Genomic DNA, 24,438 nt, shown 5'->3' with positions numbered 1-24,438 from the left:
TTAAGGCAAAAAAATTAAATTTTAAGTAGCTATAAATTTTATTTCATCAAATGAAATCGTTTCACATTTACCAAAAATTAACTTTCATTTCCTTTTTCTAAAGGAAAAATCCTCTAACGAATGGATTATATAGGTCACAGCTGGGGTTGCCTTTAACCTCTCTATTTAAACTGAACTTTCTTGTTCATTTGGGCCCTTACAACATTCTAGACTCCCAGACCTGAGTTTCAACTGGGCTAATACACTAGCAAGGATCACTCTCATCCTCATATTTTTTTGCCTGTCTTCTTAGAATCTTTATCGCTACCAAATCATCTTTTGTCTCAGGAAAAGTTGTACCTTCTCTCAGAAAATGGTTTCCTCATATGTCCATAAATTCCATCTTTCTTTATAGTTTCAATGTCCACCCTCACTGAGTTCTTCCTTTCTTCAAATATGCCTTTCCTATCTTAAAAATATACATTCACTTGAAACTAGTTTCCTCTGGCTTACACAGTATTTCTCTCAGTAATAAACTATTACATGATTTAGCTACTAATAAACTTCCTGAATGTGCAATCTACATCAACTGTTTTTTCCATTTACCTCCTAATATCAACTCTCTTTCTCTGAAACTAAGTTTCCGAATGCTTAGAACACGGTACTATAGCAGCTTCATTTTATAGCTAAACGATTTTTTTCTAAGATACTTAACCTCTGTTTCCCTGAGTATGAAGGTAATAACCTATCTCATAAGGTGGCTGTGAGAATTAAGTTACATAATTTATGTAACATGCTTATTAACACATTGCCACTCTCAGTTAATAATAGCTTTTCTTTTTCAAGATCACACAGCAGATTTAAAAGCTAGGATTTGAACTGGGTAGTCTTCCTCTAGGGGTCTTGATCTTATCTGCTGTATATGAACTCTAGCCGTAGAGTCTTTCTTCTTCCTGACAGATTTTTATTCAGAAAGTATATTTTTAAGTAATGTCAAGAACTACATCTAATGGACAAACCTCAGATTTCTTTTTCTATCTCCCTACTTGACACTTTGCCACCTTTTATGTTTTTATAATTTTCAATATTTTCTCCAAATAGTTTCCACTCTTCCTTACATTCTCTGTCATTCTTCCAAAGTCTCAGAGTCTGGTCATTTGCTTTTTATGTTCTCCCTTTCAACTTCTTGTCTCATCAGTGATGACTCCCAAACCTGGGTATGTATTCCCTGTCTCTCAGCAGCTACCAGCCCCAGATTTTAACTGTCTAAACTTTATTCACTCATCTTTATGAAGCCTTTTCATATGCCTACACTACTCGATCACATTCAACCATTACACACACACACACATATACTAATGCAAGACCTGTCATAACTTATTCTAGATGCTGAAGATAAGACACTGTCCCTGTCCTTAAAGAGCTTGCTCTAGCAAGAGAGAAACACAGACATAAAAATAATAATTCAATGTTACAAACGCTATAATAAGGGTGCTAATCTTCTATACAATTATGTCTGTACTACAAAATTTACATTTAACCATGGTATATTTTTCATAGTTATAACTTCCTAACTATAATGAAAGTTTCTAGAGAGCAAATCTTTGGTCAATATCAGAACATATTATTGCCACTCAAGGAATTAGCCTTGATTACTCAGCAAGCAGATGGAGTAAAAGGAAAAAGATTCCTCTCAAGAGTCTAAGACAATTTATGTTGTATTTTATCTATATAAACAAAAAATATATAAAATTTAGAGATCAGATGTGAGTCTCTCACAGTTAATCATTCACTTGTTGAATTAATTAATATATACTAATCAAGTGCCCACTTTGTACCAGACACTATTCTAAAGGCACTGGGAATATAACGGTGCACAAGAATGACAAAGTGCCTGCTCTCATGAGCTTACATTCTAATGGGAGGAGAAGATAATAAGCAAACTTCTGGTAAGTGCCTCATAGAAAATAAAACAGTGTTATATGGTTAAAAATGATTGTGGCAAGGGCAACATTGCTATAATTCAGATTGGGTGGCCAATGACAGTCTCACTGAGAAGATGCTATGTAAGTGGAGACCTGAGGAATCACAGTGAAGAAATGCATATTGTGGAGATCTTAGGACAGTTTCAGCCCTGCTTCAGGCAGAGAAAAATCCAAGGGCAAAGGCCCTAGGGTAGGAATGAGTCGGGCCCATAAAAACAGAAAAAAGGCCAGGGTGGCTAGATTTTAATGTGAGGAGGAAAAAGAGTGGCAGTGTAGACAAGAGCTAGACATACAGGGCTCGGAGGTCTATGTTAAGTCTGGATTTTAAGTGCTATTTTAAAAGCATGCATTTTCAAGTATTTTAAAAACTATAAATGTGTGTTTCTAAACACATTGAAGAGTTTTGAGCAAGGAAGTGATATAATCTGATTCTTTAAGACCATTAAGGCTGCTGTGTAGAAAAGGGATTTTCGGGAGGAAAGAGTGGAAGCAGGATTAGGGGAGTAGCAGTGAAGATGGAGAGAAGTAGCTGAACTCCGAATATATTCTGAGGTAGCACTAAGGCATTTGCTAATGGACCCGGTGCAGGAAAGAGTGAGAAAAGAAGGAAGCCAGCTGCAGTAACAGCTAAGGTGATAATCCTGCATACTACTATTGAAAGCTCTTCCAGTTACCTTTTTTAACTGAATAGACAAAGAAAAAATAATAGTGAACACAATTATCACTGCTTTTGGATTTCATAGAAAAATCTTTCCAAGTGTCAAAGACCAACTTCGAACACTTGAAAAGGTAAGAAAAAGCAGTAAAGAAGCCTTTCAAAAGTCCTGTACTGTTCCACAGAAATGTATCTATTTTAATAGAACTGATTCTTGACGTGAGAAAGAAACCTCATCACAAAAATAGTTGACTGTTAGAATTCTCTATTCTTCATTATTCATTGCTGAACACCTACACAACATCTTCTTCACCTGTCTTCCTTCCTAATAAAAAGCAAAAAATTTCAAGCATGCATTTCTAACCTCTATGACTCAGGGGAAGCTGACTCCACCCCCAGTTTCAGGAGTAGATCCAACTAGATCAGCCCTGCTACTTAAAGCTGCCGGTCAGAAAGCTGTTTCGTTGCTAGTCTGAGAAGAGATAAATGTTTGTTTTTTTCCTCTTTTTCATTGTTGTTGGGTTTTTTGGGGGGTGGGATGGGGGTGATTTGGTTTATTTATTTATTTTTAAACAGAGATACTGGGGATTGAACCCAGAACCTCATGCATACTAAGCATGCGCTCTACCATTGAGCTATAGCCTCCCCTGCAGAGATAATTAAGGAAGCAATGAATTGATTTACATTGAAGATGTTCTACAAAAAAAAAAATCATACGAATTAAATATTGTTTAGTGACAAGTGATTTACATTTAGGCATGAACTCCTCATCTTGTGCTCTACAACAAACAATCCATGAGCCCATCACCAGTCCAAGCACCACATTTGAGTACAAGTGGTCTAATGCATCCAGGAACCTGGCATTGTCTGGTGACTATAACAGTACAGTACGATTTGGCAAGTGAGCCAAATCAGTCCAAAGGACAGATGTGCACTGCATGCTTGGGAAGAGAGTTTTTCCCTCTCCCCTCTGCTGGACAAGAACAAGTAAGAATTTAATCTGAATTGCCAGTTCAACTACTGTGCAGTCATGAGAGGCACAAAAACCTCAGGCTAAAGCTGAGGCTTCCAGTAGAAGTAGGAGATATAAAGAACCGGAACCCTGATGACATCATAGAGCTGCTGATTGTAATGTGCTAAAAACCTCATCTTTCTTCCAATTATGACATAACAAATATCCTTCCTTTAATAAAGCTAGTATGAAGAAAGATTCTGTATTTTTGGTAACTAAAAATATCCTGATATATCAAGTAAAAATATTAGAAATATAGATTCAAATGTTTGAGACGTAACAGTTATTAAAGAGAAGTAGTATGTTTAGAAGTTGTTTTCAGAGTGATTTTTTTCAAACAATGGACCCTTTTTACCCCCAAATGAAAATACACTCATTTATCAATGGCAAAATATAAAAGTTATGCCAAGCAGGGGTGGGAGGCCCAGAGTTTCACCCACCTAGCCTGTCCTCACACATACTCCAAGGTCTGCACTAAAACCCCATCCCACATGGAAACCCATTAAGCACCCCTTCAGAACCCTATTGTCCTGCAGAGCAGTGTGAAAAACTGCTTCTTAAAAATCCCTAAAATGAGAAGCCACTGTTATAAAAAAAATGCATGCCTTTCATTTGCAGAAGATTTAGCCTTTCACAATTTATTAAGCATTAACTATGTCCCTGACTAAGCTTTACAAGCCTCCTCGTTCACTCTTTCAACAAATACGTCACAGGATTCTTATAAAACCTGCTCAAAAGTATCTCCTTTTGTTTTCTGGAGCTCTTACTGGAGGTCAAACTGCATTATAAACTCTGAATGATCCTATTATGAGAAAAGTTGAAGAAAAGAAAAAGCAACTATTGCCCAAATGAGTTATGGCCATACAGATTTCTGAAAACAGCTATTAAGACAGAAGTACCCTATAGTGATGTTAGGTCTCAACACATTTATAGAAAAGCCATTTCTATAAATCCAACTCATCAGACATACAGTCTTCTTGCCATATCAATTTCTAAAAATTTTTTAAAAGTGACACAATCTTGGAAGTTTTTAAAACCTGAGATATTTGTTCATAGGGCACATTTTGAAGTAAAACACTACACAGGGTGATGGCAAATGATAAATTTTCCTCACAAGGAATCAAACAGATGAGTCTACTTTTCTTAATGGAAACGTGCCTGCTGTGTATCAACAAACCTAAGTCTGTCTACGAATATGCACAAAGATTTTATGTACCATTAAGAAGGGAAAAGATACCTACCACATAAACCATGATGCAATTTGTTGATTTCAAGACAAACCTCAAATTAAGAGATGACAAAAATGTCTTTCTCAAAATTGATGTAGTACAGAAATAACAAGAGTATGGAACTTAATGAACAGAGAAGTAGAAGAAGAGTGGTAAAGAGTTCTGATTCCTAGGAAGTTAAGTGGGATACTTCTGGCCCCATTGTCCAAAATAAAATCCATACTCCACGAAGCAAAAACTGGTCTACTCACCCTTCAGCATCAGGGTCTAGAATGACAGCTAGCTCTGTTAACACAAGTCCTGCCAAATAATGCTGCTGGCGGAAAGGCACAGACAATTCAAACATATTTGCAATCTTCTGGTCTTGTACATTGGTGGAAAACCCAGAACTCTGTTTGGGAGTGAGGTAGAACAAAACTATAACTGTGCAACAAAGTATTTTATAGACAAAGCATTACAACAAATGAGATGTGAGCATTATCTGACAGTGAGATAAATTTTTTGTTTATTTGACATTTCCATTATCAACACCGGAGAAAATAACTGCTCTTACTTTTGATATAGCAAAGATGAAATAACGCTTCCCATTATTTTCAATTTCCTTTTTCTCATATTAAAACTTTTCCGTCTGCTTTTTCCTTTATACTTTTAGCCACTTAGTGTTTCAATATCATACTCTGAAGGAAAAAAGGAACTAAATCCATGATATATTATGTACTCACTGCTGAGTACCAGAGAAATATTCATAGTCAAGGTTATTGGTTTTCAGAGAAATTTCAAATACTAGTAAAATTGTTTTTCAGGGAAACTACTGTCTCCAGAAAATTACTATCATTTGTGGTCCAGTCGCTGAGTTTCAAAAAGTTTTTTAATGCTACAAGATAGTAGTTCAAGGCTAGGTGTCCTCAACCGCATCACTCTTTAATCCATATTCAAGACCACCCATGTGAGGTTTCTTGGAAGAACAGACTTCAGATTTCTCCATGGAGAAATCATCTTCCTAATAAGTATATAAAACTATTCTTGGCTTCCCCAAGAGAGTGATGTCTCTGTCATCTATTAGAATCTGTAAATTATGTAGTTAGATGAGAAAGTAGGGAACAAAATAATGAAAGAAATTCCATTAATTTCTTGGCTGAATGAGATGCTCATCAGGGAGTCAGGTGTGTGAAACACAAATGTGTTTCATTAAAGGTCTGAAGAACTGAATCTATGATTAATTTGTCCTTGAATGTGTGGCCACATCTTTGGCAGAGGATGGGGGAAGAGAGCAAAAGACTAGCCTCATTCGTTATGGGAAGAAGCGTGTGCTAGCTAGGTAAAAGCACATGGAAATAGGCTGATCCTTAAGAATTTTTGCAAAGGTAAAATGTGAAGTTGTGGGTGTTCTCTGATGTTTTCCAATCTTTCTATGTAAAGTTTAAAATTTTCTTTTATCAAGCATCTGAGATTGATCTAGGCTAGAGAATTACATTCAGGAATTAAATATCTCAAAAATAAAATTACAGAGTTCAGATCAACTTTGACTTTACACATTAAGAGCTTAAGGAAGTAGCCTGTTTCCCTCAGGGATTATATAGCAAAAAAAATGTTTCACTAGAAGGGAACATCCAGGCTTCTCTGATACTAAAACTACAAAATCCCTTCATTTCAATCTGTATGACAGGACACATAATAATTGCTGCGATAACCCTTTGTCATCTTTAGAAAAACTTTAGGCACCCTGTGAAAACCCATCAACACCCATCTAGTTTCCTTTGGGCTCTCTGGATACAGAGAGGGCTTTGCCAGACGGCACTGTAGTTTGACTTCTTTCTCTGCCAAATTCTGCTTCATCTCCCTTCCTTTCACAGGTAATAAACATCTTGCACCCCAAACTCAGTCTGTGTCTGCCTCAAAAAAACCCCGCTTGTGAAAACATCTAATGTGAGTTTATGCACGTGAATTCACTCATGTGCATAAATCGGTAAGAAGAGTACAACACAGTAGTTAGAACTTGGGCTCCAGAATAAAGCCAACGTATGCCATGGTTTGAAGACTAGCTCTGCCACGTCTTACTCTGTGACCCTGGGTAAGTTACTGAGCTTTCTGTGTTTCAGTTTTTTCATCTGTAGAATCAGGATAATAATAGATCTTACCTCCTAGAGCTGCTCCGAGGAGTAAGTGATTAATACTTATAAAGCATTTAGCATGCAGGCTATCATACAGCTATTATTCAGTCATGTCATTTATCATGTTTTCCAGTGTTTAGAATGCTTTTTCACAAATGTAGACTTTAAAAACATTTTTGCATATGTTTTGCATACCTGAGATGTTGCAGAAGAAACAGAAGGTGATGGTGATGCAGGTGGAGTAAGCAGGCTGCAGGGTAAGTTTAAGGTAACATAGTGCTCGTGGCTACAGATGATTCGCAGAAAATCCAGCCTCAAGGAAACCAGGATACTTGGATTTGGTAATGAATAAAGCTTTGAAGACACCTTGTAAGCATTGCATAAATAAGAGAATACCAATTGAATATTATCAACACAAGAATGATGGATTAAAGAATTAAAGAACAGTACTCAGTGGGCGGTTTTGGGTTTTGTGGTTTAAATAACTGTGTCAGCTTTTTCCACAGTTACTGCTAAAATTAAAAATTTGGAACTACAAGAGTTACTGTGTAAATCTACTGACTAGGTGCATTTTTAAAGCCACATTCTTATATTTCCAATAGAGCATTAATATTTCCACTACTCAAAGATATACTTTATGAAGAATAAGTATACCACCAAAATAAATACATTAAAGAAATTATCCACTTTTTACAACACCTTGTGTTAACACATATTTATAATTGCCTATTTTCCCAACTACATCGTTAGCTACTTGAGGAGACATATGTAAACTGACTTATTTTAATAGTTTTAGCATTCCTAGAATCTAGCTCAATGTTTGGCAAATGTAGGAGGCCAATGCTTGAAGAATAAAGACAGGACAGGTTTGGGGAGCAATAATACATGAAATTCCAGGAAAAAAGTAAAAATAATACACAGTGTTGCAAATACTTTCAAATAGCTCAGTGCCCCATGCATAGTTTTAACATCTCTATTAAAAGAAACTTACAATAATGGCATCCAATAGAACAGATCTTCAAAATTCTAAGTATTAGACTGCCAAATAGCATTTTAACCAGGAGTTTCCCAAAAGTAATCTGTGGACCAGCAAGGAAGTGCTTTACCAGCACCGCGTCCCACACTCCCCACATCCAACACCTCAGTAATCCTGGGATGGGACTCAAAGATTTGAATATTTTTAAATCTCCTTTAAAAAGTAATTCTAGGATAATTATGCAGCTCACTATCCAAATGGCCTATCAGGACCAATCACTAATGTTTTCTAAAAGCCAGGTTTCATTAACCAGTTGATAAAAAATTTAAAACAAAACAAGTTGTTTGCAGAAAAGTTCCAGGATACTCTTAGTTTAGAAAAAGCAAGATAAGGAATGATACTTAGGACTTGGGTAAACATCTGCCCATGATTCTAAACGCTACAGTGTAGAGGGCTTCATTGTGAGGAATATATAGAAAAAAAAAATCACTGAAGACACAGAAAGTTGGGTTAGCTGTTCATTCAGAAAAAATGCTACTCTTGCACGGCATCTTGGGGCTGCTTTACTAAATTTAGACTGCTGACTTGATGGCATACTTCTGAATGGTCATTAAAGAGTCAAGAGCAGGCTGGTATAACTGAAGGAAAAGCCACCTGTCCTGAGAGCAGTTTGTCATGGTCCTATGTCCTGATAAATGTAACTTATTTTTGCCTTACTAGTAAAAAGTATGCTACTTCTTAAAAGCATCACTATATAAAATGTATTCTTACAAGTCTCTTAGCTCTAGCCCTAAAAAAGCAAATATAGTATTTAAATTATTTGATTACTAATTATTACTAATTATACACTACCTGTTTATAGCAGGTCTTTATAAGGCTAAAGACAAATCCTCTGTCCATAACAGACAACAGATCATTGAGAAAGAATGCAAGGCTTGTGTTAAGTCTCTCAACCATTTCTGTGTCCTAGGAAACAGAATAAAAGGGAAAAAAAAGTAAAAATACAATAGCTTAATGTGTGCTTGAAAGACAGATTTAATTTAAAAAAATAAGTTATCATTACCTTCTGAAATCGTGAAACTATATCACTAGCAATTGTGCTGACAAGAGCAGCAATGTCATCCATGAAACGTTCTGGAAAACGACTTTTCCTTGGTGCATCAAGTTTATCATTAAAGTATAAATGGTGCACCATGCTCTTTACCTGAAAAAAGAAATAAGCCATCAGTTTAATTTCTTATGGATGTAATTAACAGTTAAGAGTTAACAGACTCTAAACATTGGAGCTGTTTTTTTTTTCAACATACAACGTGATTTAACATATGGCTAAAATATTTTTAACCCCTTGAATATTTTGAAAAAGTTCCCTACATTATTTTGTATTCTCTAAAGAAACAAAATACAACTCAATCATGGTATCACTTTCATAAAATTATCCTCATATCAATGGGAAAAAAATTCTGGGTATGTCAACAGAAAAAAAATTTATCCTTTGAAATTATTTTAAATCTTTCCAAGACTCAACAATTTTGCCATTCCATGTCCTCCCAACTGTAAGCGTTGAGAGGTTAGAAACCTTGACTACACTTTATCTTTAGCATCTAGCATCGAATGGCATATGGGGGCGTCCATTAAATACTGATGACTAAATATTAAGAATAAAATGTTAGGTAAAACTTAAAGTAGTTTCAATTTACAAAATGCCTTTAGATATAGATTCTTATCACAACAATGTGGTAGCAGTAATAAAGAATTTTAAATTAAGGGAAATTAAAGATAAGGTTTTACAGTTAGTAAATAGCAGAGCCAAGTCTTAAACTGCATCTTTTTGACTATTTTATGTTTAAGAAATCTGGACAGACATGTAAGACTATTTCTTTAAAAAGTTAAAATTACTATTTTGATCTTATATTAAAAAAACACGTACAATTTGGTGTTTATTCTCTAGGGAAAAAAAGGAGTTGCCTATCACTTACATATGGTCCCTGATTTACTTAATTTTTTGTAAATTTGTATATCTCTAGAAGAAATGTCTTCTTATCCTCAATATAAGTAACATTCAATGCTGAGAATGATTCTATGGCATACTCTGGAACCTCCCATTGTTTCTTTTCTTTCTTCCTTTGTCTCTTTTGTTGTTGTTGCTGTTGTTTGCTTTCCTGTTGTTTCTTATTAATTTTTTTACATAAATTTTTTGGAATAAAAAGTTTCAATGATTTCAGCTTTCTAGTGGTTAGAGAGAAAGGTCCCCAGTGCCAGAATGCCAGAGTTTGAATCACAGCTCTGCTGTCTACAGGCTGGGTATACTTAAATCAATCTCCGTGCCTTGGGAATACCTAGCCAAAAGGGCTGTGTTACCACACTGTACGGACTTAATGAATGTACACTGCTTTTGTGTATATATGTGTTGTGTGTGCGTAAATATTTATTAAAACATTAATTCATTTATTTGTTTCTAATATCATTTATTGAAATAAGCCAAAAGTGTTGCTGTTTCTTATGGCTGTGACTAGCATTTCCCTAATAGCTTTCCAGCCATAAAAGCAGTAGGTAGGTATCTATAAAGCTCTTTTTATCTGCTTTGGTATGAAATCAACAGTACTGCCATTACATACTAGCATGTTCAGACTAAGAAAGATCATATCACAGGTTTTCTTTAAAAAGACAGCTAGCTTCTGCAACCAACTCTAAAAATAGTTAAAATTAGCTTTGTAACTCCATCTGAACTATGCTGATTGTCCACAGTGTCTATTTAGAGATGCAGCATATGTCGTTTTGTCTTGGAGGCACACGTAAAACTGTAAGATGGGCAACAGAAAAAGATTTCTAGGATATAAATAATGAGCTCACATATTTGATAAGGAAAATAATACTGAAGAATGTGTTTAGTTTGCTTACCATTAACTCAAAAAAGAACCAGGCTTGTTGCAAAGCTGATTCCCGAATGCTTCCACTGCAAACAACCCACTGCAAAGCCAGCTCCTCGTGAAAAAGCTATCCAGAAGTAAACACAAAGTTATTATCAACGTCAAGTCCACTGATAACACAAACCAAATAATAATACAACTACAAATGAAGATATAATGAGAATAAGCAAAATAAGGCATGTGAACCATTCAATGATGCAGTGAGGACACCCATTAACGAAACGGCTATTTATACATGTAAGACAGTGGTATGTTGAATAGCTGAAAAAATTACATGTTATCTTGCAGTAAAATGTAATTTTAAAAGGACAGGTGGGAAACAGCCTCCTAAATTGTACCTGCAAACAGAAACTAGACTGAAAACTCACAGTTACAAACAAAATCTTGTTTGTGCCTTAAACACGTGTTTCAGCATATGCAAATACATTCATGAACTTTGCTGGTACAATTTAGGAAATATCTTTAAAATTTTAAACTTTGATATAAGCCATTAATTTTCAAGTTTTTAGGTATTTAAATTCTTTTTATTAAAATAGCACAAATTTCCTGCCTTGTAATGGATATGCATAACAAAGCATTTGCAAAATAGTGTATATTAATATGAAAAAGGACTAACAAAACTGTGCATAAGGGAAGCAAATCAACATATCTTACTAAGAGTGATAATTTTTCTAACTCATCTTCCTTTCCCTGGAGATTTAAAACACAAAACAGAAGCAGTTACAGAAACAGAATTAAGAGTGATACAATTTTTGGTACTAAAAAGTGATGATCAAATTTAATTCACTAAACTCTAAAACAGTCAACCTCAAAGATATAAGCATTATAATAATGTAAAATAGCCTGCACTTGAGAAGTATGCCCACAAGGGCATCGGACAAGCACTGCTTGCTCAAATGTATTTTTAAACACAATGCAATTATCACAACATCTCATACTGGTAATGGAAAGAAATATTACATCTATTTAACTGTTAGAATTATTTTCCCCCTACATGGATTGTCTTCATATGAATCTACCTTTTTAGTTGGTAAGCGTCCCGTTAATGTTTGTAAGAAACTTGACGTCTCTGTATGCGAAGACATACGATTACAACTTCGATCCATAGCCTATGGAGTGAAGATGAATGAATGACGAGATAACATTAACGTCTGCCATGGATGACTTTGCAGCTCAAGGATTACACACAATTTTTTAAATAAAGTTTTACTGTGGTTTCAACAACCATCTATTTTACTGCTCATCATCTTATTTCACCATTTTAAGCTGCTTTAATGACAATGCATTATAAGTATCAAAATGGCTTCTATATATTTTTAGTCTTTAAAAGTTGGGTATTTTAATGATTATATAAATTCAGAGTGCTGCAAAGAATGAAACTTTTATCTGTGTGATCTATACACATGCACATATCTAGTAAGAAAATGTAAAAACATACTTCTCACTGGTCTCAGATCTTAAAAAGAGAAATGAAGAATTTTACATTTAATAAAAAGTTAAAAATTTAGAATGGTTGCTTTCACGTTTCACTATGATTAAAAATTACAATTCAGGTTTGTTATATACTATATTAAGTATAAATCATTTATAATATTAAACTTGCAATTAAATTTTCTCTTCAAGAACAAGAGCATTTTCCTCCAAAGCCAATACACAGATGAGAAGTATATTTTGAAGAATCATGCAGTATTAGCTATCAAGCAACTAGACACAAGTAAGCAAAACTTAGTACAAATAACTTGCAACAAATTTCATACTTTGCAACACAGTACAAATTTAAACAGATTTTTGCTTCTGGTATTTAATCTTACAGCATGGGGATCATATACTGTTCACATTTAATTTCAGCTTAACCAATATTTCTAGTCAGTGATTATGAAGAGAATGACAAGATAGCAAATGCTAAATGAAAATGAAACAATAGCTATACTTTAAACCAAAAGCAAATGGAAAACCGTCAGTTTTTTCCCACGCAAAATCTTTTAAAATTCCTACTGAAGAGGTGCTACCCCGAAAGTAGAAACTGTTATCATAGCCATGAATTGCATTAAGCAGCAGGCACTGAAACATCAATGGGGTGAACAAGGAGAGAAGAAGGAGACAGGAAACAGGAAAGAAGAGTATTACTGGTCCAACTGGTGGTATTCATGCATAGCAGTTGGAAAATGTGCTACATAAACAAAAATACACACTTTTTAGTGATTAAAAAGCAAGCCACTGAAATCATAGTATATACTAAAAAGTAATGTTCTAGAGGGAAACATCAGCAGCCAATAAAGAAACCTCTAATATAAACACCACCTGTGTTGATTCTGTACTTGGACTGGGGTTGGATCCCCATGGGGCAGCTTTTGGACCACCAGTGTTAACCCAGGAATTGGAGCGATCTAAACCCTGAGCATACAATAGAAAGCAGTTGGAAAGGAAAGAAATATTACATGTGGCATGCTACATATTTAAAGAAATCCAGACTTCCCAATGCAAACATGTTTTTAATTAGTACTGTTAAAGCAACCAAATTTTTTAGGCACCTATAGAGAATTAGTTCACCAAAATTATCTTACTACATGTTTTAAAAATCATGAAGAAAATTAGGCATAGCATTTAAAGTTAATTTCTCTTTATATGAAGGGATCACCTTGAAGCACCAACAACTGAAGTTTCCACAGCACCAACCTCCCAAACTGTCTTTAAAGATGGTATAAGTTAGCAAAACACAACTACCTCAGAATCTAACTAGGGTTTAAAGGAAAAAAATGGAAGAAAAACATTCCATTCTTGTCTAAAAGACTTAAATTTCATTCCATCTGTCTTCAGCTGAAAACTTCTGTGTAGTGATACCCCATAATTCTATTTGAATTTGCCTCTGCTTTCACTTTCTTTTAGGGCCCAATAAGGGAAATTAAGTAAAAAGATTAAGAAAGAAAAAAATGTCCAATATTTGCTCCTTCCTAAAAATGATGGCAGGTTTGGGGTTGTGCTCAGTTTTACTGTGCTTGTTGAAATTAAACACAATGCGTGACTATTTTTTATAAATGTTGTAAGGAAGACATTATGCTGGGCTGTCTATAGGAATTATATCTTCATCATCACTATCATTAATTTAAAGTTAATTTAATATGCTACTAATGTGTATGACTAGAAGCGACTTATGTCTTTCTCTCAAAGAGATTATTATGATCCTAGGTGAAGGGAACTGGGACTTTACTTCAATTTCTTAAATCTGACCGACCACTAGAATCACCCAAATTATAAAATTCAGATTCCCAGAAATCCTGAGTCAGCAATCGGCTGGCACCTGGGAATGTAAAAGAATTGAGCAAATTATAAGGGATTTTTTAGAGGACTGTAGAAGACAACCCAAGGCAAGCTGACTGAAAATACCAGGGCATGAGTATGAACCCAAACAAGAAAGCACAAAAGGGACTGGTAAAGGACAAGACAGAGTGGTAACAATGGTAATCAACAGTATGTAGACATTAGTATCACCTGGGAAGGTTAAGGAACAACAACTACAAAAAGTGTGCAGGCCCTTACCTCTAATCAATTACATACGAATCTCTGGGTGTGAGGCCCATGCATCAATATTATGGGAAGGGAAGGGAGGCAAGGGGAAGAAGTAGGGAGGGAGGAAGGGAAGAGGGGAGGGAGGGAAGATAAACTACTAACTCTCAAGGACTTAGGTTTCAGGGAGAATTTTTCCCCTTCTTTTTCCCTATTTTTTTCCAAAAATACAGAAAAGTTGAAATCATGATACAATAACTACCCATTTCTCCTTATTTTTGACACTGAATGAGTAAGATGAGAGTTAAAGTTCAACTTCAGGTTCTCCAGCTTACTAATTATAAAATCTAAGGTAAATTATCTAATCTCTTTTTCAGTTTCTTAGCTACAAAATAGGAAAGATCAAATTAAATAATGAAAGCAAATCACTAAGCACAACGTCTCAAATACAGTAAACTCTTAAAAAATACTCTGAACAAAAATTTGCCATACATGTTTTTTAATGCTTCCTAGCAAACTAGACAATATTCAAATACTCATAAAATTATGTAATCAGATTTGTTTAAAATAAAATATTTCCATTTTATGAGGTATTAATAAAGACTTTTCAGAATCAATACATTATTTCAAATAAAAGCAAATCAGCACACAATATATTTTTCAGATAAGTTAAAACAAAAATTTTCACCAGTCTCCCAAATTATGTCACTACTCATGTTACAAAAATAAACAAAAATTTTCACCAGTCTCCCAAATTATGTCACTACTCATGTTACAAAAATAACAAAACACAAGCATCTGATTTTCTTAAAAAGAAAAACTATAACTTTGCTGTACTCTTAAGCTCACTTTTAAACTCCTTACTTAATAATTTCTTTTAAAACTAAGGCACATGCTAATAAGCAATTTAAGAATAAGCAATAAATCTCTTTGGGCCATTAATTATACATTATATCCACAATGCCGAGGCTCTGAACAGTTATCTTAAGCCAAAGCTAACTATTTAAAGAAAACTGGGGGCCCATTATTTTGTAAAGTAAATAATTTCCATAACATTTTTATGTCATAAAGCTAAGAATTATATCAAACAGCCTTTAGTTAAGCAAATTCATCACTGATATTTACTAATATAATAACTATGTTTACATATCTCCAACTAACAGATTAACAAATGTGTGTACATGTGCATGAACGTGTTTTTGTTTTGTTTTTGCCAAATCTCTGTAACATTATTTTGTCCCTTAGACACAGACTCCTTCCTTGAGCAAGGCCCATGGTGTTATTTGACTTGACATCAACACAACGATGTGGCTTTATATCAACAAGTCCTCAGCACAGTGGACTCAGTAAGCTATGCACATAGTTAGCTCTCAGTGTATGAAAAAAATGGAAGATGATACATTAGAAACTATATATCAATGTAAAACTTCACTAGCATTTGATTAAAGGCAATAAAATTCAAACGTGATATAATCACATATTTACATAATTGAGTATTAGAAGGACATTGCTAGGCCAAAGAAAAGATCAGTTTTGGCAAAATAGTTATGAAAAAAGTGTCACAAATATGGTTTTACAGCCACTAGAGTAATAAAAGCCTGTTGATAGTATTTTTGAATTTTAGGAGTTCTGCACTTTGTATTAGAAAATGAAGTCTAACCAGAACTTTCATAAAACTCAATCTCTTAAGATAATTAATCCTGATAGCAAGAGGGCAAACAAAAGCATAATTCAATTTTTTTAAAGTTGTTTACTCTTGTTAGGGATACTCACTGCTTACTAACATTCATTCACTAGATAAATATCTTTTGAGCACCTTCCATACACTGGACATAATAGGTGCTTTGGATGCATTAGTGAACAAATATCCCTGCCCTCATGGAGCTTATACTCTCATAAAGGGAGACAAACACCAAAAAAATAAGTATATAGGTAACTAGTTTATATGATACATTAAAAAGTAGTAAATGTTTTAGGTCAAAGAAACAGAATAAGAGGATGAGAAGTCACCAGGACAAGACTGGGGAGAAAAACACACTTACACATTTAAATATAAGATGGTCAGAGTAGACCTCATGGAGAAGGTAGTCCTCTCTGTAAAGACTTAAAGGAGGTGAAGGAGTTAGTCATAGGAGGACCCTGCGTAGGGAAATGACATAATCCAACTTAAGTGCTATTTGTTTGTGGCAAGCTTTTAAAGCATCATTCTGGTTGCTACATTGAGAAGTGAGTGTAGGCTAGAAGTAGGGAAACCATCTTTAAGGCAATCACATTAATTCAGGGAGAAATGAGGGTAGTTCAGACAAAACGGGAGCACTAGAGGTGGTGAGAAGTGGCTGTACCTTTAACATACATCCAAATCTGAACAGAAGGATTTAGAAAAGGCAGCTGAGTATAGAATTTCTGAGAGAAGTTTGTACTTGAAATATAATTTTGTGAGATATCAGCATAAAGTTATATTTAAAACCACAGGACTTCATAAGATGACCAAGTGAGTGAGTGTTGAGAGAAGAGAAGACAAAGCAATAAGAACAGAGGCCTGGGGCCCCTCCAAATTAAGAGATCAGAAAAAGAAGAATCTACAGAGGAGACTGAAAAGGTGTAATCAGGAAAGTAAGAAAAATTAAGAGAGGGTAGTGCCCTGGAAGCCAATAAATAAGAGTAAATCAAGGAGGAAGGAGTTGAATAAAAGAATCAGAGATAGCAAGTATAGAAAATTCTTTTAAGAAACCCTACTACAAAAGGTAGCAGAGAAACAGCGAAGAAGCTAGCAGCAAATACTAGAGAAGAGTTTGGTTTTTTTTTTAATGGGAAAAATAATAGCATGCCTGTATGTGGATGAGTTGATTTAGGAGATAGGGAGACACTGATGATGTAGGAGAAAGATGAAAGAACTGCTGGAGTAAGGATGTTGAGCAGGTGAAAGGGGATGGGAGGGCGTATACAAAAGGAGGGAATGGATTTAGGGAAATGGATATAGTTCATCTATAGCAGAGTGTTAAGCAGTAGACAGTAGCAGATAGCAGTGGGTAGGCGGATGTGATGGTAAGTGTTTACAAAAATGTTCTTCTGATGGCTTCGATTTTCTCAAAGTAGGAGATAAAGTGAGAAGGAGGACTGGTGGGCGGTATTGGAGGGTTGGAGGTACAAGAGAAGGTACGAAACATTTTTCTGGGAAAATGGGAAAGTAAATGGAATAAACAAATATAGTATAATTGCTTGAGAGCATTAAGCGCTCTCTTGAGGTTCATGGCCTTTAATTTCAAATGAGACCAGTCATCATGGTATTTCTCAAAACATGTTTAACAGCACAGGTGCTGACAAATGGCACAGGAAGTCAGCTGGGTTCAACTATGGTTTGAGGTTTAGCTAAGCATATAAAATGAAGAGACAGAAAGATGAAGGAACTGAGGTTTGTTTATAATGGGAATAAGTAAAATGATTAATCATGGAATGTAAGTTGGCTAAATCGTAAGAAAATTAAGGGTGTGAAGTACAGTAAAAAAGGTTATAGGATCAAGTGATTGGAGGTTGCAGAAGGGTAGGGAAATTGTTGGAGTTCGGGCACTAGACGGAAAAACATGAGCTAATGGTTAGAGAATAAGATGTATTAAACTGAGATTATGAGGGTTAAAGTTATTGGTCATGACAAGACTAAGGGTACAACTATGACTGAGGCAGAGTGACACAAGAATCATTAAGGAAGTTTCTTGCATTTCCAAGCCAACAGAATCAAAATAAATGAAGAGTAGCTATAAATAAACTTCTGATACCTTACAATTTTGTAGTGAGATAAAATATACATCAATATTATTAGGGATTATGACTAAATCATAGTCCAAAATGAAGGTAGCTGTCAAAAATTTTGCAACCAAAAAAAAAAAAAAACACATGAAAACGATTTAAATAAAATTTGATTAGGACAAGGTTGTGTTGTCATAAGACAAATTCTCATCTTATGATAGCTTTCTTAGAAGTTTATATGTATCATAATATCAGAAACAAGTTTATGTCATTATTATGTCCCATTGTATGAACCACCTGATAAAAGGCAAATAATCATTCCAATATATGTAGATCTGTTCTAAATCCTGATGTTATAATTTATCAAATACATCATATATAAAGGAAAACTCTAGAATTATGCTAAATGAAGCATAATGCAAATCTTAAATTAAGAGATGTTTCAAAAGTAGAACCTAGAGGAAAATGGCACGTATAGCTCTTTAATAGGAAAATGTCTTGTAATTCAGAAATCAGATTCATTCTACTAAAGAACTATATTTACAGTACATAAATTATGCTAAGTATTACCTCTATTACAATGAGAAAAGATCAAGAATGAAGACAAGGATAAAAAAAAAACCTGGGCTCTTTCCCTAGACAGGAAAATATACATGGGGGAAAAAAGCCTTCTCTTTTGCAATTCCAGTATTACTCAGGTTACTCTGCAGTATCCTATGTAAATAAACTGCACATCATTCTTTCAGGCAGTTCACAAAAGGCCAGTTTGTTTAATTAGAGTAACATCTATTTGGATATTTAAATTATTGAAATTCATATTTAACTTATTATTTAAATTTTAAGGCTACAAAATATATTTTTGATCTGTGAGAAATTACTTGAAAGGTACTTTAAAATGAGTAATGCTTAAAGTTTATTAGAAGTTTCCAAATGTAAAATTTCTATATGAATAGATTTAAGTAGTTCTGATATGTTTGATCAATAGTCAAGTATTTCATATAACAAACTCAGACCATTAAAAAAAAATTCCATTATAGTGCAGACTAAGGGTTAAACACAGACTCCAGAACACGTTTTCCAACTTTTCTTCATAACCTAATTAACAGACTAAAATGCCAAAGAAAAGTTGGCTATGATTCCATAACAATGGTATCTTCCTCCTTTGCAATGGCAAAAATACATTTAAAATGGTCTAGTCAAAACCCAATATAATGTGATTTCTTGGCCTCACTTTTACTGTTCGTTTTCCTAGTTTGATTTTCAAACTCTAAGTTATTTTTGTACTTTAACTATAGGAAGGTAAAAACTATTTGTTCCTTAAGTATAGTCTGGCAGGTAATAAAGATGGATGCTTAAATAAAATACAGCTGGATCTCATACTAGCTGGCCTCTCTTCCTTGTTGTCTGAGATAATCATTAACCATCATTAAATAAATCATACCTTTCTAATCCTGATGCATCTTACATGGAATTTTCCGTGTGAAATGTAGCTCTATTACCAATGAATTGTCCTTGATACTTTTTGGAGAAGGGGAGCTCACATTTTAAACCAATGCTGTGTCTCTGCTACACAGTAGTCACAGGACTCTTTTAATTCTACAGAAAATCAATCTAACCATTTTTCACATGATGATCAGACACACAAAACTGAGTCATATGTGACTGGTCATCCTGGACAAATTTTTGAATTTGGCGTATTTTCTTGAGCAGAGTGCACAAACCAGTTTGTAATGGCAAGCGCATTTAATAGAAACATGAAACACTTAAATATTCACTGGTAGAATAGAAAAGTACAACTTCTTTCTTACTACCAACTCAAATACATTTTAAAATTAAGAATAAAGTAAAACAACCAGACATTTCTCATTTGTTCATAAACTGAAAACCAAATTTGTAGACGTATATCTTCAGTTTACCTTACTGCCAATGATTGACCGTACTTCATCATCTGGTGACGTAGGAGTCCCAGATATATCTGGATTACTATTACTAAGGCTCCGAGAACGATTTAAATTAAGGCTTGCAGGTCTCACAGCAGATCTAGCCATTGTGGCATAGTGCACTGATCCTCCCAAGCCCCCAGGACCTAGAGTTGTATATAAAATATCACATAATTAAACACAGAAAATTAATCAGGAAAAGATCCGAAAAAAATCTCTTCCATTTTACAAAGTTCACAAAGATCATAAATTGCTTTTATTTCAAAATGAAAATACTATCAATGAGAAAAACACTCAAGACCTAATGATAGTTATACAAAGATATTTTATAGCAGCTGACAAAATCATGAGTCATAAATAAAATTACTATCTCTTCAACGTTTTTATGATTATATATTACATACACAATAAAAAAAAGTAATAAGAAACATACACAAACATTACCTTCACTTAGACATGAGGGTATCTAGGACTCAATCCAGCTGTTGTCTTTTCCTTTTTTCCCACCCCTCCTGCTCTGCCCCTTGAGACACAGTCACTAAGAGGGAGAGCCAATTTACTGTCAATATCTCTTAAGTGGGACTGTGACTTATATCTTTATCTCCATCAGTGACAATTTTAACCATAACAAAATGGCATCTTTATAATATACATACATAAATGTATAAACTAAAGATAATTCTCCTAAGAGCCCAGATTATGCAGAAAAGCAAAGAATCCCTTTTTGTCTGCAATCAAGCCTGAAACCATCATCCAACCATGACCTATGAACATAAAATACCCAGCAACTGTATCTCCATTTTTTTATTTACAGAAATCTTTCTAAGAGTGTCATATTTGCAAATGATGCACACCTGTCAACTAATTAATCTGTAGTTACAGTTTTTCAGAGCTGCAGGTAAAAAAGACATTTTGCAAAATCTGTGAAATTCTAATAGTGTACTGAATGAAAGAGTAAATGGAGAAGCAGTGTATATAGTCCACAATCATTTACACATTCAGAGCCTCAAGTACTATAATTTTAGAAATCAAGATAAGATATCATGAACAAGACTATAAGAGTGAAGCACTTCTCATTTTGCAACTAAGAAATAAAATAAGCTAAAACTTAGATTACTATTATGTCTAGTTTTCATAATGAATGCCATAATTATTTGTCATCATTACTAATGTTAACATTGCAACAGCTGAAAAGGGCACTTACCATTATCACTAGTGATGAATGATGACTCATACAGACAAATATGTGAACAGGTTGAAAGGTATGTACAATATAATCATTAACCAACTAACTGAACAACTAAAGAATTATTCAAACTAAAATATCTCCCCTCCACCACCACTACCACCACTACCACCAATGTTGCATAAAAAAACAAGTAACTACTTTGGGCTTTAATATTCAGAAAGACTATATTATCTTATTGACTATAAAGAGATCAGAACATTTCTAGAGGATAACCTTTCATATTATTACAGGTTTCACAGGATTATCAGGAAACTACTGAGCCACCATATTTCTTCTTTACACAACAACACTCTGAATAACAAACGTAACATTTATCTTATCTTAACAGAGAATGATACAATGCTTTCAGAGACAGAAGTTATTTTCAAAGTTTATTTCCAATAATTAATTCAACCAAGATCTAACTCAAAGGAAGCTGTATAAATACTGATGCTTTAAAACGTAATGTATTCATCTTTTTAACTTCAGCATCTAGCATAGTCCACAGTACTTAGCAGATATTTAATAAATGTTTGCTGTTGAATAAATGCATCACACTGTGGACTACAAGATTATTTCAATCCTGCTATGAACACATAATCTATGCAAGATAGTTTCATAGTAAAAAGAACAAAATACCTGGTGATGGTGAATTAGGGTAAGTATTTGGTAGGCGAAAAACATAATAGATATATGATGCAAGAAGACTGTTTCTGCCATGCTGGTCATGATTTCCTTCCAAGTTTTTGTGAAGCCGATTTATAATAGATGCCATGGCTTCAAATGATGCTTGACCTAGATTAACTTTTAAGAAGGAGGAAAATATTTTTGCATTAACTTTTTTAGACTCTAAGTTCCAAAAAGATCAAGGTTTTGTCATCACTATATGCATTCAGCATAGTGACTATACACAGTAAGTATATAAAGAAGATACTTGATATTGATTTTATATCTAATTTATGATATTGTGTTAGTTAAATCAAACAATTTTCTTAATGAGAAAAAACTCTTTTTACTAATTTAATATGAAAATTATGTGGCTTTGCTCAGTTGAAAACAAAACATTATCAAACAAGTACCCACTATTTTGTAAAAATACAAAGCATGTGCTAAGAAAAAAAAGTCTTGTATATAACCTTTGAGAAGTAACTTCTCATTTTAAAAATGACTCTGTGAATCTAAATACCATGCATTGAGTACATATTACTTTTGTTTAAAAATAAGTTAACAATAAAAGTAGATTATTAAAAATATCAACTTAATAAGAAAGGAGAATAGCGATAAAGAACTTAATTGAAATGAGTGACTCTGTAAAAGGATTAGAAGGAAAAAAGGCTAGAAAACCACTTTGAGTGTAGCACACTAAATGCCAAGCTAAGAAAATACCTACCCAGTCACTCAAGTCAGTATATAACAAGGATGTTGCAAAAATTGGGAAATTCTGGTAGCACACTGAATAAATGGATAAACCAAACAGCCATTCTGAGCAACAGAGCCTCAGATTTTATGATTTATTTAATCAAGACAGGAAATTATGAACAAATAATGAGGCCAATTAAGTTCTCCTAGAAGGAATAATCAGATAAAGTCGTCATTTAGGAAGATTAAGACTAGAGATACGGAAACTTAAGCAGGGTTTAGCAGTCCTACCCATGTTCCTGGTTGATGCCTTTTCCTCACAGTAGCTATTCCAAACCATTAGAAAACTTCAAAAAACTGGGTCCACTTTACTCCCTTCTCAGCAAATCTTGTTTTTTATCTCATAAGAGAAATTTATAAAGCATGAAAGTCCTGAAGATTTTACTATAAATTTCTCAGAATCTGAAACAATTTTTAGTTCCCTTCCAAAGGAAGCACTGCTCATCTCCTAAGTAAGAATGATTGGTCTACCTTCATTTTTGTCCTACCGGCTTGCCTCCTTAATTAAACCCTCTTGCACCTCTATTTAGACTCTCAAAGCATACAAACATGCTCACATTTCTCCGTTCTTATGCCCTAATCAACCCTGCTGCTTCTTCTAACTACATTTCTCAAAAGACTAGTATATGCTTTCTGTACGTCCTTCATCATCTACTGTTTATTACTTAATTCTCTGTAATCTGGCTTTTACTTTCACTATTTGACCAAAACTGTTTTTGTTAATTTCACTAGTGGACACTCTTTCAATACAGCAGGTAAGAGTGGGATTCTGGAGTCAGTTGCTTGGGTTTGAATTCTTGGGCAAATTTTTAAGTGTTGATGTTCATCATTTTATTCATGAAATCATGAAATTCACACCTATACATGGAGTTGTAAAGATTTCATACATTGATACAAATAAAGCACATAGCACAATTCCTGGTACACGGTAAGTGCTGTGGAAATGTTTGTTACAATTGCTATTATTTTACTTATAATCTACAAAAACGAACAATGCTAACTTTTTTCTTAAAACCTTCTATGATTCTGTAACAGCACTCTCTACACTATCTCTTAAGCCACTGTCTCTTCTCTATCCCACTATCACTTTTATCAGGACCTCACAGTTTATGTAGGAAATTCTATAAGATTTCCAATTTGTCTCCCTGCCTCCAGATTTCCCCACTTTCAATCTATCTCCATGAACAATCATCCTTATAAAAGCCAAAACGGTCATACTTTCCTAATTAAGACCAAACCCTTCAAAGGCTATTAATTCCTTATTCCCTAATGTGTCAAGGAGGACTCTACTTCATCTCCCCTATCACCAATATCCACTAATCACTAACCCTCCAATTTATAACTAATTACTTCCAATTCCCCCCAAATTTCCAGGTTAGTTTATCTGTTGTGCATTATGCCCATACTGCTTCATCTCCCTGGATTATCCTGTCAGATTCTTACTCATCCTTAAATACTCAACCCAAGAATTGCCTCTACTTAGAAGTCCCCCTAAAAAATTCTCAAGGAGTTGAATACTTCTCTTCTTTGTGCCACCACTTAATACAAAACTTCTATAACAAGTTAGCTGAAATTTCTTAAATTTCCTTAAAAGCTCAATTACTTTGCATGATTTGGATGGAGCTGTTAGCAAAACTAGAGGAATAAATCTTAGGGGAAAAGTAGGAAGCAAGAATACCTCTTCTTCCAGAAAAACTCGTATAAGAAAAAGAATATAGAGATTTTGAGT

At 34.2% G+C, this 24,438-nt stretch overlaps 1 protein-coding gene across 4 annotated transcripts in view; it reads right to left on the bottom strand.

The window, feature by feature from the left end:
* The window catches only part of DOCK7 (dedicator of cytokinesis 7), a 176,330-nt gene that overhangs the window by 52,775 nt on the left and 99,117 nt on the right, over positions 1–24,438 (bottom strand). For 2 of the 4 annotated variants that reach the window (XM_072974308.1, XM_072974309.1), the window contains exons 21-29: positions 21,930–22,094; positions 20,039–20,208; positions 13,176–13,268; positions 11,894–11,983; positions 10,846–10,941; positions 9,011–9,151; positions 8,800–8,913; positions 7,167–7,337; positions 5,112–5,251 (exon numbers count right to left, since the gene is read on the bottom strand). In XM_072974308.1, the coding sequence (XP_072830409.1) occupies positions 5,112–5,251; positions 7,167–7,337; positions 8,800–8,913; positions 9,011–9,151; positions 10,846–10,941; positions 11,894–11,983; positions 13,176–13,268; positions 20,039–20,208; positions 21,930–22,094 (1,180 nt within the window). The remainder of the gene's footprint in view (positions 1–5,111; positions 5,252–7,166; positions 7,338–8,799; positions 8,914–9,010; positions 9,152–10,845; positions 10,942–11,893; positions 11,984–13,175; positions 13,269–20,038; positions 20,209–21,929; positions 22,095–24,438) is intronic. The other 2 variants (XM_072974310.1, XM_072974311.1) reach the window with 1 other exon arrangement.

The sequence above is a fragment of the Vicugna pacos genome, chromosome 13 (assembly GCF_048564905.1).
Source record: "Vicugna pacos chromosome 13, VicPac4, whole genome shotgun sequence".
Taxonomy (NCBI): Eukaryota; Metazoa; Chordata; class Mammalia; order Artiodactyla; family Camelidae; genus Vicugna; species Vicugna pacos.
Note: the sequence above shows the minus strand (reverse complement) of the source record. Positions and strands in the feature narration are given on the sequence as shown.